The 15,767-nt window shown below is 40.8% G+C and overlaps 1 protein-coding gene and 1 long non-coding RNA gene across 6 annotated transcripts in view; one reads left to right on the forward strand and one right to left on the reverse strand.

Annotated features, from left to right (window-relative positions):
* The window catches only part of cadm1a (cell adhesion molecule 1a), a 1,142,366-nt gene that overhangs the window by 956,289 nt on the left and 170,310 nt on the right, over positions 1 to 15,767 (forward strand). For all 5 annotated transcript variants that reach the window (XM_051932362.1, XM_051932363.1, XM_051932359.1 and 2 more), the window contains one exon: positions 4,511 to 4,607. In XM_051932362.1, coding sequence (XP_051788322.1) covers positions 4,511 to 4,607 — 97 coding nt within the window. The remainder of the gene's footprint in view (positions 1 to 4,510; positions 4,608 to 15,767) is intronic.
* The window catches only part of LOC127529257 (uncharacterized), a 311,661-nt gene that overhangs the window by 195,151 nt on the left and 100,743 nt on the right, over positions 1 to 15,767 (reverse strand). The window lies entirely within an intron of this gene.

The raw sequence follows: 15,767 nt of genomic DNA on the forward strand, positions 1-15,767 counted from the left end.
TTATTACCAATAGTCTTCTTTTGTAGAATTTCCAGACACAAATAGCAGCAGTTCCAATCCATTTTCAAACATGGAGACCAAAGTATTAATGTGGTGTGGTTTGTTAATAAAATGAAGCACAAAAGGCAGGCATCACCAAAGAGAGAACTCAGAGCAGATAATTATAGGCACATAACAATAAATCTGATTCTCCTTTTGCCCCTGACTAATAGGAGCTGAACAGCTGTCTGATGTGAGAGCCGTCTTATATATTTTTCCTTTTTTAATCTTGAAGCTCTCTTCTCCTTTGCTTTGCCATTTTAGCCCATTCCTCACTCTTAACTCTCAACTATAAGCACATGTATCAGGTGGCAGAAGGAGTTTTAAAGCCTTGGCACAGAACCATCTCCAGATACATCTTACAAATAATTCTGGGGTCACTGATGGCAGTTAAACCTCTTTGGTTTGTATATCTAATGCTACTTCTAGTGGTCCATGCAGTCCCTGCAGCATTGAAGTCCAACATTAAAAGTGTGAGGTAACTCCCATGTTGCTTATCCAATAAAATGTGCAGCAGAAAGCTCTTAGATTGGGGTCTCCTGGTGCCATCACATGTCTCTTGTTATCCTCCACTATTTAATTACCCCTGGCTAACCTACATACACATGTAACATGACTTCTTGGTAATGCTAACCCCAATGTAACTGTTGCCATCATGTTTTCTATTTGGGTGTCACATGGCCAATTCCTCTCGTGTCCTGTTCCTCACTGATTCCTCACTCACACACCGTATATATATGAACTTGATTGACTCATAAATAACTGAAAGGCCGAGAGGAACTTTTATTCCTTATCTTATTTTGTTGCATTTCTGTTTAAGAAAGGTAACTGTAATGGTAATAGCTGCTGCAGAAAAATCTCCTGTTTGGGTTTTTCTTCAATCAACAATATTATGTCATGGCTCTGAATTTTAAACCCCAAGACTTTTACTTCATTTTCTGTCTGTGACTGACTATGTGACCCTGAGCAGATCCCTTAACCAGCTTGCCTGTGCTCTAACCACAAAAGATTTCTGTAAACAGTTGTAACATATCCTGCTTTAAGCTGTGTGCTAAAATTTCCATTAATTTTCTATTTTGTCATCCCACTTATTACATTTCATAGCCACTGGAACTGGAGCCCATCCTGCCAGGAGTGTGTTTTGGATGAGATGTCAGGGTGCACTCTTCTGTACTCATTCATATTGAGCTTGGTTAGAATTTTTCAGAAGTGGAAATTAATTGGACAAAAAAATAAGAGAAATTACATGTGGACACTTATAGAACAAATTCTTTACACACGTTAACTTGGATGGAAATCAAACACTGGAAACATCTCGTTAAGTTTAATCTTTTTATTTATTTATTTATTTATCGATTGATTAATTGGATGTATCATCTGTCTTGTGAGTCTGTATTCTTGTTTATTTTTTTTGTTTCTACTCCTGTATGCATTTAAATTTCCCCGTGGAATTAATAAAGTTTATCTAATCTAATCTAATATAGTCTAGTCTAATTTAATCTAATGTAATTTAATCTCCACCGCTCAATTTTTTTTGTTGTTTTTATTTTTTGTATCTTTTTAGTCTAGCTCAGGGCCCGTCTCTGCAGCATTAGGTGTAAGGCAGACCTGATGTGGCAGGGTGGTGTTGTCCATCTCAGGGCACACATCTATTTTGGCCTGTTAAAAGCCACCAATTATACTCCACACCAGCACATCTCTGAGATATGAGAGGACAACTGTTGTGTCCAAGGCCAGTTAACTATTTTTGTGAATTCATGAGCATGGATAGACTGAAAGTTGTAGCTTCTCATTTAGTATTGAGCATTTTTTGTAATTCAATATCAATTGAATTAATTATTTGTATATTAGTGGTTATCACTTGGAGAGTGGCAATGTTTTCAGATCTTGGACAATTTTCTAAAGATGAAATATGATCATTTGTGTAATGTTGCACTTTTACATTTATTACAGAAAAGGTTTAATAGACACAATATTTCGACTTTAATAAATCATCAGATGTAAGACTAAAAATGAAAGAACAGGTTATACATAATAGAGAGAAAGAAGGAAACAAAGCTGAGGGGATGAGAGATTGAAAGACCAGAGTGAGTGTGAAAATCACTCATTAGTGTAGGTGAAGAAAGATATTAAAATGTTAGTTAGACATTTAGTGTTATCCAAGTCTAAGAATGAGCTTAGCCTTTTCTGTTTTTGTTTGAAAGGTGTCTTTGAAACCCTGTGAAGGAACAACAATAGAGAGATCAGTGTGGTTAATGACCAAGGGATGTGAAATCTTTCATCCTAACATCTCAAACGTGCTAACTAAAATGATCTGCAGGCCATCACGCTATCTCACCTATAAGACTGGCAAGCACATTTCACAAGAAATGCCATAAACAAAGTTTTCGGACTGCCAGGAGCCTGTTCTGTAGACACTACTACATAGGCTTGTAGTGCTGGTGACATATTTGCAAGTTATACAGTGGCACCTGTTACAAGGATAAAAGCTCCGCTAAAGTTTGTGTAAGTTAGGTGGCTGACAGGTGGAGATCAAGTGTGGATTAAGAGAAAAGGCTCCTGTGGAAGGATCCATCTATATTAATGACCTGTAGGAGAGATTATGTTATGTTTAAAGAGGAGGATAACCAGGATGGTGTCTCCGTGATGCTCATCCTTAGGCAAATGTTACAAGGTTTCCTCCTGGCTTGGTTGTGCGTTTTATCCACAATGTGATATCTACTAACTAACTAATTTTAAGTGTGTTTTGGCTCCTAATTTAGTAGAATTATTTTTCGATAGACTGTTTACAGTTTGTTAATCATCCATAACCTTAAAACCTTTAATCCAGTTTAGGGTGCTGAGATTTGGAGCCAATTCAAGCAGCATCACGAGCTAGGTAGGAAACAACTCCGGACAGCCCATAGAAAGATCAGCTTAGTCAACAATTTAAGTTAACCTTCCAATTAACTTAACACCCCCATCTTTGGGAGACACGAGGATATCAGAATGCCCCAAGAAACACATACTCAGAAATGAGGAGATGATGCAAACTTCTCATAGGGTAGGTTGATGTTAAACTTTGGACCCCTGTGAGCCACCCACATTACAGTATATTATTCCTTCAAATTGTTTTTTTTTTCTAATCTGTACCTAGAAGGGATTCATTTTTATGAAGTGTTGCATGTAGTTTATCCGGAGTAGTTTAAGCTTCCAATACTACAGTCGTCATAGGATTTCAAGGGTCCTTCAAAACTTGACTCAGTGTTATTTTGAAGAAATTAGGTGAAGAGGATTGGTGAGCTTTGATGAGTGGAATGTCCTGTTCTTCTTGAAAAGTGTTCTAAACTTCATTCCTCAGTATAAACCTTTTCAGATGAATATGGTCCACTTTTACTAGTATGACTTTGCACCGATTTATAAAACATTTCTGACCGATTCTCCCCTTGTATCCTGCATTTTTAGTAACTGACTTGCTGGTATTCTGTTTGAAGAAGTGGGAGCCTCTGTTTATGATCAGGTGCTGGGCTGGGTCCACCTCAGTGGACCCACCCAATACACTCCTCAGTGACCTCAGGTTGAACAGCTCCACTGTGAGCCCACCACAACCTAACACCATTGGGATACAAATTCCCTTTGAGGATTCATAACCTTAGGCATTTTGGAATGGCCCTGGTGCATTATCATTAAATAAATGCATCACTGCTCCAGTGTTATGGTGTCACAGAACTCCTGGAGTTGAGCTCCCCATCTAAGAACATGCAGGATAACTGAGTAGTAGCGGGTGAATGTCTGTGCAGCCATGGGCCCTCTGATGGGCTGTCCCATTCAGGTCTGGTTCTTGCCAGGGCTACCAGGATAGGCTCCGACCCGCTGCATTTTTGTGATTGTTCTGTTATGTTTACTCCAGTGCTATGTCTCAATGTTTATAGCTATGCAAACAACCGTTCAGTCAAATTGTCTGTTTATAGAAACTGCACTGTGTGAGTGGTTTCGTAATTATTTGAAGTTAACTTGTAACTGGAGTTACTGTGCAGAAGCCCATATGCAAATAAATGTCTAAAAGCAGAATAATTTAATGATCATTTGCTTTCAAAGGCTAAATCAAGTGTAACATTGAATCAGCCCATTAAATAACATTAAAAAAATAGAATTCAACAAGAAGAAACTTGAATAAAGCATTGTTGTGTATAAAATAAACCTTGATTGATAGATTTGGCCCAGTGCGTTGATTAGTAATTTATCCTTAGACAAAGCATCGGAAGACAAATCTGTTAGAGAAAATTCCTTTATACCAATTTCCAAAAAAGCATACAAAAAGAGTAGTGATGTCAAAGAAACTGTGGGTTTATTTTATGCCGACTCTTTAGCTTAATTTCCTGGTAGAAGGAGTGCTTTCATATCCAAAGCAGCAGATTCTGTAGGCAAAGGAATCAATGCTTTCTAGAACCCGTCTGTTCTTACATTTCTACTTGTGTGTTGTGTCCTACAGATAAACCCAAAGTGATGATCATCAAGAGCTCTCCAAAGGAAGATCCAAGAGAAGGAGAACGCTTAGAACTGAGCTGCACAGTGGAGAGTAAACCAAAGTGAGTGTATCATTCATAAATGATGTCTTTCTTTCCCTCCTTCTATCGATCGGATCCTCATATTCTGTGTAAGTTGGCACAATTTGATGACCACAGTGCCAACAGCTTGTTATTGTGCCTTGTCTCTTAATCAGAGGGCCCCTGTAAATCTTGGTTCTAATGGGACTCCATTGTTAAACTAGTTTCTTTTTTTTGTGTTTCTGACTTTTATTTGTAACTTTAGGGTTAACCTGTTGTGTAAGAATTAGAAGCTGTTGCTACCTCATTGTATTGCCACGGAAGGAAGCCATAACACTTATCAAAGATTCCTTCCTAAATAATTGCTTCTGCTCTAATCAAACAAATAATATAAAGCTCATGCTGTGTAATGCTTCTGCTTACCAGACTCGAGGATGGTCAAAATATTGTGTGGCCTCAAGCAATAGACACTGTACTCGCAATGCTACTCTTCCATTACTCATCACCCAGGACAGCACTATATAGACAATACTCAGTGACTGTCCTCTGTTTTGCCTTCTACTGACATTCTTTTATTCCCCTGGCAAGAAACTACACATTCTTATTCAATGCTGTAGCAAAGCAGTTATTTTCATTTAAACCTGGCAGTGAACGATAAGTAATAACTTAAGCGGAAAAAAGAATGCAAAAGTTACCATAAATAGGAATATAACTTGGACAGTAAGCTGGGACCTGAGGTGATTCGTATGTCAAGTCGAAAATCAGATTTTATTTGTCCAGGCAGCACAGAGCTTACATTGCATTAGAATAAATCTGGTATCTCACTCACTCATAGTATGGCGCCAGGAATCTGTCTGCATGAATCTGAAAGTTTCTGCATGCATCCTTTTTTGTGATTTTTTTAAATGTTTAGTTTAATAAGGGGCGGCACGGTGGCACAGTAGTAGCGCTGCTGGCTCGCAGTTAGGAGACCCGGGTTCACTGCATGGAGTGTGCATGTTCTCTCTGTGTCTGCGTGGGTTTCCTCCGGATACTCCGGTTTCCTCCCACAGGCTGGTGAGAGACAGAGTGAGCCTAAAAGAAGAACCAGAAAACTAAACAAATTAGGATTAGGATCGCGACTTACACCCTAAGTCCACCAGCTCCCAGACAAATGCACAGCAGCCTGCTGTTTCTCTATATTAGAGACAGATGATCTGTTGATCTACACCACCCAAAGTTTAATTAAGATTAGATTAAAGAAAGAAGATTTCCCAAAGTTTACTGTGAGTCTGAGGCTAAGATTAGTGTTACAGAGACTAGGGTGCTCTGCTCCCTGCTCGTTTCACTCACTAACCCCCAGGTATGGGTAACCGGATGTACAATTTAAAGCGATTGTTATTTTCATGATAACTTTTACATAAGCATAATAGAACTAACTATTTTACATTACAGTGAGTATTTAACCATAGTAAAAAAAATAGCAAAACGTAATAAATTGAAATAAATTTAGGTTTCATGTTGCGTTAGAGGTATTCATTGAGTTAAACGTTTTTGCTCTGTTTGGCTTTGAAATGAACACATAATAATATCTACATACTTTTGTCATATTACCTATGTCCATATATTTGATCTCTTTTTGCTGTTCCGTTATTTCACAGAGTAATAATTTCTGTTTGTTAGCGTTAATGCCATCTTTACTATCAGTTTTCATGCCTTTCGAATTTTACTACTTTTATAATCTTTAACCTGTTCTGCATGTATATCGCACCAACATTTTTGAATCTCTTTACAATGTTCTACTTTGTCTTATACTCTTTGTCTTTTATTTCCGTCCCTACTTGTGCCTGCTAGGTTTTCAATTCCACTTGGTCCAGGCTGATTATTACTTTCCTTATTTTCCGAATTTGCACTTAGATTATTATTGTTCTTTTTTGAATTCTTTTCTCTCCAACGCTTTTGGGCCATTTTTCAACGTGCTGCCTTTTCTTCTTCGCTTAGTTGTTGACATGTTATCTAGAATGTATAGAATTATAGTCCAGAAATTGACGATTACGAATGAAACAAATAGATTGTATGTATAACAATACTGTCCAGAAATAGTTTCTTTAAAGGATGAAACGGAGGACTTTTCATAAACGACTTAAAATGAGGAAAATGTAAAAATTTATAAGAGCTAATGAGAGGTGATTGGACCGTGTGTGTGGTTGAATATGGTTGAGAGGAGTGCGGGACTTGAAAAAATCTCCTAGCAAAAGACCTGTCTCACGGGACTTGAAATTATCTCTTTGAAAAAGTCTTGTCTCAGGATTTCCTTTTATAGTAGAGAGATTTAGAATACCCTCTGCTGGATAGAAGTCAGGGTAGAAAAAAAGAGACCCAAAAGGAAGAAATGTACGAGTCAACAGGGAAATATTAGCAGAGTGAATAGCAAACAGGCAATTAGAAACATCAGTCCAGAATGCCGACACTGTCAGTAATGTAACCGGATGAGCTGGACAGTGAAGACATCAACAACGAAGCAAGGGGATGGTGCAAAATGTGCAAAGTGCTTTTATTTAAAACAAAACCAGAAACACTGTCCAAATAAATAGTGTAGTATTGCAGTCATTAAATAAATAATCCATTAAAAAAGGTAAAAATCCCAGACGATTAAAACAAGGCTAAAACGAGATTAAAATCCTGCTGACAACATTGGGGTAACACCAGCCAAGCTCTCCTCCTTCCCAGTCTCTCCAGCTCAACCAACGTATATTCAGCGGGAGAGACTTCAGCCACCGCGGTCCTCATTCTACCAACCCCCGTCATGGCTGCCTCCACCAGTGTCTGTCTGACCACTCGGGGTCAGTCGTCCTCCCGTCTTCCTTCTTGCACTCGGTCGTCCGTCAGATCCCTAGGGCGGACTTTTTCCCGATCGTACCCACTCTTTTAACTCAATGGGCACAATCCTGTCCCACGAGCGTCGATCACTCACTCCATCTGGGACCCTTGACCGCACTGACCTCTCTCTTTCACAGCAGGCTGGCTCGTCCACTCTCTTTCTCCAATGCTGCGCTCTCACTCTCTCTATCTGCCTCTTCCTTTCTTTTTACCGTCCTCTCTCCCCTTCCACCTCATGCTTCTCCTGTATATTACGGGGATGTGGCTCAGGTGTGGCGATTAGCAGCTCCCAGCTTCAATTACGGATGCGGACGATTCCTCACCTGTGCACATAAGCAAGGAAACGCCCACCTCATGCAGCGTCCAGGAACCACTCGGGGCACACTACCACGCTCCCTCTTTAAGCCGCGAGTGCGGTGATTATCTATGTAAAAACTGGCCTTTTTAATCTGAGCTGTGGACCCGCTATACCACACACTCCCAAAGTACCAGACACATATAAAGGACACAAGTCAAAGATGGAATCAGTTGCCAAATACATATCATAAATTCTACGAGTGGTAAGGTTCAGTCGACGTACAAACTTAAACTGAGTATGTTGGTTATGGAAGTTTGCAGAGAAGGCAGACAATAGCTTTCCATGAGACTGGAGGAGAAGAAGAAGGGAGATCACACCCTCAGACTGACAATAAGGATAGGGGTCTAGCACATGCCTTAGACAGACTTGCATCTAGGGATGCCACTGGTTTAAAGTTTGGAGATAACAAGGTGAATGGTCTCCTCTTGTTTGTCAAACTTGTTATGTTCTAGCATAGTCTTTGTTGAAAGTCTGAAAAAAACAATCTTAGCAGATATGGGACAATGACAAAGATCATATTTGGTCTCAGGACTAACCACAACACTACAGTCAACGTTTCTGTCTTGTTAGTGAAATTAAAAGTGTTTTTTTTTAATAAATTGAACTCTATTACATGAGGAAGGCAAAGCCAACTTTTTAAGTAAATTATTAGAGACCAGATTTCCTGTGGATTGTTTTCTGAAGTGTTTTCTATTTCCACTCCAGGAAGTAAATTGCACCTCTGTTTTAAATCACTGCTCTAACAGTCATTCAATTGCTGCTGCTTCCTCAGCTAATCATTCAGTTACCACTTATAGTCAGTTCACCAGTTAGGAACACCGACAGCAAAGCTTTTGTAATTCAATTCAATATGTTTTTGTATAGCACACTTTGCTTAGTGCAGGTTCATGACATTTTAACAAGTTTATGAGTAAAATAAAATTACAAAGTTTACAAATTACATAGTGTACACACATAGAAATACACATAAGGTTAACACACAGTATGCAATTTCAAATTTATTAACTTAAATGGATCCTAGCAATAACTATCATTGAGATACAGCCAGCTGACAGCTGGGAGGAGAAAAACAGCATCCCCTGAGAAAATAAACCTCAGCGGGGTCCGAAGTCAATTATCACTGACAAAAAAAGTCAAAGGCAGAGTCAGATACAGCCACATTCCTGCAGACCTCAGCTGACTGGCTGGCCAATCCCTCTGTGCTGGGCCATCTAATAAGACAAAATCCTTTACTCCTTGGATTTCAAGGCTCCCACATCTCTGGAAAGCAACCTGGAAGTAGAACAGTTGGCACCAAGTGCCACAGCAGGATGCTGAGAGGGTAAACACGACAAAGGAGGGTCGCTAACAGATTACACTTATTGTCATCCTTTCATTTCTGTTGAAATGAGTGACCAAGGAATGGAGCTAATCAGCAGCTCTTATCAGGGTATGGCAGACTAAAGTATTGAGTCTTCAGCCTGGATTTAAAAGCTGACACAAAGGGGCATCTTTTCATAAAAGAAAAACCTTGACCTCCCGCTGTGGTTTTATTATTCCTTGGAATCTTTAGTAGACTACAATCTAGAGATTGTAATGTGAGCTGTGTTTTGTATGGAATGGTAAGTTCAGAAAGGTAAATAGGGCCTAGGCCTTTCAAAGCTTTTTATAGTAAGACTTGTGGACTGTAGTGGGGTGGGGTGTTTATGTTTCATCTCCAAACCCAAATGACAACCAAAAAAGAACAGAAGTGACAAAAGATTACCCAAAAATTACCCAAAGTGGGTGAACAGCCAAAACAGGTCTAGTCAGGTTGGGGAGCATGCAATGGTGGGTACCACGTGTTGCCGCACCCACCCCATGACGAAACCACTCGGGATCTTGCTTGGCAACCCCCTAGGCGGACAAGCGTCCAGTCCCACCCTCCAGAAATGATCATCTATCTGCAACAGCCAGGTGTTATGTAGGCATCACCTTGGTCTGGTCCAGCCACTCGTGTCCTCAAGGGAATTGCGCTACATGTCCGTAGTGCTGGTGCTCCCTCACAATGCAGATAATGTGCCTCATTTGGGACTCCATGAACAGCCACCCATTCGACATAAAGTCTAAACAGTGGTACCCAAGGACTCTCTGAAAAGACACAGTACCGAAGGAGTATGGTCTTGATCTCAGGTCACTGGAAGGCGTCGATGTCTCGCAAACATATACCAAAATAGTAAGCACCAGGACTTTAAAGACTTGGCCCTTTGTCCTTTTGTAAAGATAATGGGAACACCACACACCCCTTTCCAGCGACCTCATGACACCCCTTGATTTCCCAATCCATCTACTGACTTTCAAAACAATCAAAATAGTGCCTCATAAACATATAAGGGCTTAAGAATAAAAAAAAACAAAAGAACTAAGCCTTCTGGTTATTCTACTTACCCCGTAGCCTCCTTTCCTTACCTAGCAGCTTAGAAATGGCTTCCTCCCAACTGCAATGTCCCCCTGTATACTGACAGCAGGGGCCTTTTATTCCTTGGTCAGTTAACCCATCCAGGTAAGCCCTCAGTATTGTTTCCAGGTTTATCGAGCCTGCACTCAAAGGTCTGCAGACACCCCCGCAGAGCCCCCCTCCCTAGCGGCACTAGGTTTCTCTACAGACTTCTCCCAACGCTAATTGTAATTCAGACGGGCCGGTCTGTCTGTCTGTCCTCCCCAGTACTATTGTGATTTTTAACCACCAGTGCGCTCTAATGGCCTGGCGGGCATTAACAAAGGTAACAAATTGATTGGACCCCATCCTACTTTTCACAGGTTTTTTTAATTTAAAGTTTTTATAGTATGCAGTAGTGGTAGTAGAGTTGTCATGTATGCAGAATATGGTGAAATTATGACTTGACAGTTCTAAACTAATGTGGACTTTCATAAAGCATGTTGATTTTGCCAACATTTCTTTCATTTAACATTTTAAACTGAGGGCTTCACACTGTCTTCCTGCCCACTTTCATTCCTCTCACAGTCCACACTTCTTTGGCATGGTACTGGCCTTACCTCTGAGGAGGAGAATAAAACAAGCAGTATTGAATTTGCCAGTGGAGCTCTTAAATATTAACATTTCCTCATTGATCCAGTTGCTTGCTCCAAGTGCAGTTGCAGGCTTATGCCTCCTTTAGCAGGCAGCAGCGTACAAACACATTTGAATCGTGACTGGATTTTGCTGACCTAGACATCCTTTACCTTCTTTTGTATTGTATCGTTTCATTAATGGTTTTTATAACAGTGATCCCCCTGGAAGGCACTATATGAAATATAGACTAATTGATTCCCAGGTCTTCACAGTTGAAAGAATGCAGTCTATTTCAATTGTTCAGTTGTGTCAAGATTCCTCTTCTCTATTGGAATAATGTCAGCATGCAGGTGGTGCGTAGAAACAATTACAAAGGCAAAAACTTGCTTTGGTTCTTTAGGAAAGGGAGATCATTCAGCCAGCCAGCCGACCATTAGCTCCATCAGTTTACAGAGAGACAGGCCAGGATAAAACGGCATTGTTTCTTTTTTAGGTCTCAGCTCAGTTTACAAATACAGTGGAACCTGGGTTTGCAAGCATGATTCGTTCCGGAAACATGCTCGCAGTCCAAAGCACTCATATATCAAAGTGAATTTCCCAATAATAAATAATGGAAACTCAGATGATTCGTTCCCCAACCCAAAACTATTCATATAAAAATGATTAATACAAAATATAAAGTAAAAATACATAAAATAAATTAACCTGCACTTTACCTTTGAAAAGAATCTTGGCTGGTGTGAGTAAGTTTCTAAACTCTTGTGGGATTCCACCGAACAGGACGACACGTGGAAGAGCGTCCCAAAGCAATCGCAGTCTCCCAGCACTGTAGCAGTTCACTGTAAAAGCGAAACCGAAAAGATCGCGGACATGCTGTAAGCGCCTGCCATCGATGGGTGATACAAGGAACAAGGAAGTTTATAAATGCGCAGGGCACAGTATTACTTGGCCATGGCCCTGCCTGACTGCTGTGTCTGTGTATAGGAGAGTGGCAGATCCCGCTACAATAAATAACCGCGCTGTTGCTGTTTCAAGCTGAATAAAGCTGGTGTTGCTAAAGTACTGAGACTCAGCTTCATGTTTTGGGGTGCAAGACAGGGACTCGCACATCACAGCGCACACACGCGCGCACGCACACATACACACACAGTCACGCACACATACACACACAGTCACAATGCTGTAGTAAACAGTATACGCTCGTACAGATGTTGACTATATGAGTGAGGCACGCCGACTCAGACGAAGAATAGGAGACGATTGCCCACAATCCCTCAGCAAGAGAGATAGAGAAGAACCATCAGCTCAGTTGTGATCACAAGACGTTCAGCAGACAAAGCGTATACATACTACTCGTATTGCAAGACCTCGCTCGTTTATCAAGTCAAAATTTATTAAAAATTTTAGCTCATCTTGCAAAACACTCGTAAACCAAGTTACTCGAAAACCGAGATTCCACCGTATGTATCTGTTTGTTACAACAAGTTCAAGTTTTTGATATACCTTACACTACTGCTTGCTTCCTAATCTTCAGGACCGATTGTAGGTACTATCAAATAAGCTAAATCTCTAACATCACGACTTTTACATTGAATTCAGTAAGTATTCAGAACCTTTCACTTTCTGCACAATTTATTGTGTTATTGATTTAATTTTAACTGGAAAGATTTGCCATTTTATCTACTAGCTTACATGCAATAACCCATAATGACAAAGTGAAAATGTGTTATTGGAAAGGTTCACAAATTTATTAAAAATCAGAAACTGCTATCTCTTATTCATACAAGTATTCCTACCCTGAATTCACTACTTTGTAGAAGCTCCGTTGGCAGCAGTTACAGCTTTTAGTATTCTTGAGTAAGTCTCTACGAGCTTTACACACTCTGGATTTAAGAAGTTTGTCCCATTCTTTCAGACAGATCTTCTCAAGCTCTGTTAGATTGGATGGGAAGCATTTGTAAACTGCCCTCTTCAGATCTGGCCACAGATGTTCAAAGGGGATTAAGTCTATGCTTTTGGCTGGGACAATCAAGGACAGTCACAGACTTATACTGAAATCGTTCCAACGCAGATTTTGTCATGCTGAATGGAGAAACATATTCCCAGTCAGTGGCCACGATGTATGCTGGAGCAGGTTTATTTCAAGAACCTCTCTGCATTTCATTGCATTCATCCTTCCCTGAACCCAATCACTCTGTCCCTGCTGTTGAGGAGAACCCCATAGCACGGTGCTGCCACCAGCCGGCTTCACTGTAGGGAAGGCATTAGCATGTGAAATGAATGTGAAATGTTTTATAAACAGTAAAAGAAAAATTTCAAATACAAAATTGCATAGAAGTTAAAGATTGTAAAAGGCGCTATATAGCGCCCGACCCGGCACAGACTCAGGCAGAGGCACGTACTTAAATAAAACACATTTTATTATTTCTTCAGCCGTGAGGCACATCTTCTCCATGTCCCACAGGCCTCACACAGTCCCAAATACACTCACAATTACTCTCTCTCTCTATCTCTCTCTATCTCTCTATCCACCTCAGCAGCAGCAGCAGCAGCACCAGCACCAGCACCACCACCACCACCACCACCACCACCACCACCACCACCACCACCACCACCACCACCACCACCACCACCACTACTACTACTACTACTACTACTACTACTACTACTACTACTACTACTACTACTACTACTACTACTACTACTACTACTACTCCTCGTCCTCCTCCTCCTCCTCCCCCTCCCGACTCTGGCTCTCTCAAGTGGTGGTGGCTGGCCTTTTTTATACCCCACCCAGAAGCGTTCCAGGTGCTTGATTACCTGGTCCTAATTGACCTTCCGGGTGGGGCTGACGAGTCAACCAGCTGGGCTGGAAAGTCCATGCAGCTCCCCCTGGCGGCCATCCAAGCCCCCAACCAGGCTGTGGAGGACTCCATCTCCCATGGAGCCTTGCGCCAGGTTGGGGAATCATCGTCCAACAGGGAGGCTGCCACCAAGCATCCCGGGGGAGGTATTGAGCTGCCCATGGTGGCACCCCCGGAACAGATGCAGCAGGGGCGTCCCTGGCGGACATGGGACCCGGCTGTCCTTCACAAGATGTTACTAGGAAAGTGCATTGGGATTAAACATTAGAGCCTTCCAAAAATTTTGATGACAGGCCATTCAGCCCAACAATCTTGTCTATCCTATCTACTTAATTCCTCCAAAATAACATTAAGGTGAATGTCAATAAAGTCCTAACCTCAACCACATTACCTGGTAATTTGTAATTTGTTCCATGTGTCTTTCTAACATTTGTGAAAACAAATTACCCCTAACAAGTTTCAAAATGTGCCCACGTGTTTTTGTTGAACTCATTTTAAAGTAATGGCATGGATCCTTTTGGGTAAAATAAACAGATTGGAAACACATTTTCTGGTTAATGCTGATTTACTGTATATAGTAATGAAGGAATCCAGGATAAGGCAAAAGTTACAGGAGATCAGGGATCCGTTCTTCTGGTTGTTAAAATACAATCTAGTATTAAATGTGCACTCTTGTAAGGTCATTGAGGGTTTTAAAAACAGCACAGACGTGCACATAGAACACGCTGATCATTAGAAAAGACCATGGCATTAGTAATGTCACGTACCCCCACTAGTGTTCTAGCATCACAATGCGCAATTCTGCTCAGGGTGCACCTCTTTCTTACTCATTCTGTTTCCCCTATTTGTTATTCTGCTGCTGCACCCAGGTTACCGGCCCTTCTGCGCAATGTGCCAACCTGGCCGTGCCATTACTTTGGTAACCTTTTGCTAGCTGGGCACCCTTAATCACAGTATATATACAAATAGGCCAAAAGTCCTAAAGAAAGCATTCAGATTGACCACCGAGCTCAAGTCCTTCTTGGCTATCAGGAGAGACTGAAATAGCTACTCCGTCTTTCTAGGGCAAATAAACAAAGAGTAAGGAAGGATTGTCAAAGGCTGAAAAGGCGTTTGCACTGATGGTTACCTCAAATTAAGCTCTTCAAAGTGAACAGGAGATTTTGTTAGTGAGAGAAAGACCCCCCCCATCACCCATTTGTTCTGCTAAATCTGCTATTTTTTCTGCTTGCTATTGAATTACAACCCTGTAATCTAAATCACTTTTATAAAGAGCTCCTTTCAGTCTGGTTCATTAAGCTCATTGCCAGAGATGCAGCGGGCACCTCTCAGGATTAATTCTGATCTGTGATTTTTGGGGGTGGGTGATGCACGAAGCATATTTCCAAACTTTTAGCATTTGGATTTGAAAGTTAATTAGACATGGGAGAATTAATGTGGAAGGTTTCTGATGCTACTTTGTGCTTAACTGATTATTTTAAATCTTTTAAAGTAGTTTTAACGATCCACTGAGTAGGCTGACATGAAGGACTCACTCCATCTTGATCAGCATTGTGCCATCATTTTGCTCAATTTGTTTAAGACAGCATCTCATACTAAACTAATGAATTCAAAATGCACTCATAGTCAATGACTAAGCAGGTAATGGTGAGAGATCCCCTCCATCACCCATTTTATTTCAAGTTTATAAACCTGCTTTTGTGCAAAAACCTGAAGGCTGATGTTTATTAATGGATGTACGTATCCCCTCCATCCACCCAGCCATTAAAATGTTAAAGGTAAACGTCTCACTGGTAGAAGTGAGTTTTGAGCTACCTGCCGATATTCTCATTCTCATTCACACTGGAGTTCTTGCTCAGAGCACAGTTAAAATCTATCAGCCATAGACAGCACTGGACAGGACGTCAGTCCATCACAGGGCTTACTCACGCCACGGTTAATGTAGAGTCCATTCAACAACACAACAACTTTTGTTTCTATAGCATATTTTCATGCAAACAATGTAGCTCAAAGTGCTTTCCAAGATGTTGAAGAAGTAGTTTCATGCAAAGAAAAACAAATTAAAATTAAATAGGAGATAAAAATGCAGA

The sequence above is a fragment of the Erpetoichthys calabaricus genome, chromosome 9 (assembly GCF_900747795.2).
Source record: "Erpetoichthys calabaricus chromosome 9, fErpCal1.3, whole genome shotgun sequence".
NCBI lineage: Eukaryota > Metazoa > Chordata > Cladistia > Polypteriformes > Polypteridae > Erpetoichthys > Erpetoichthys calabaricus.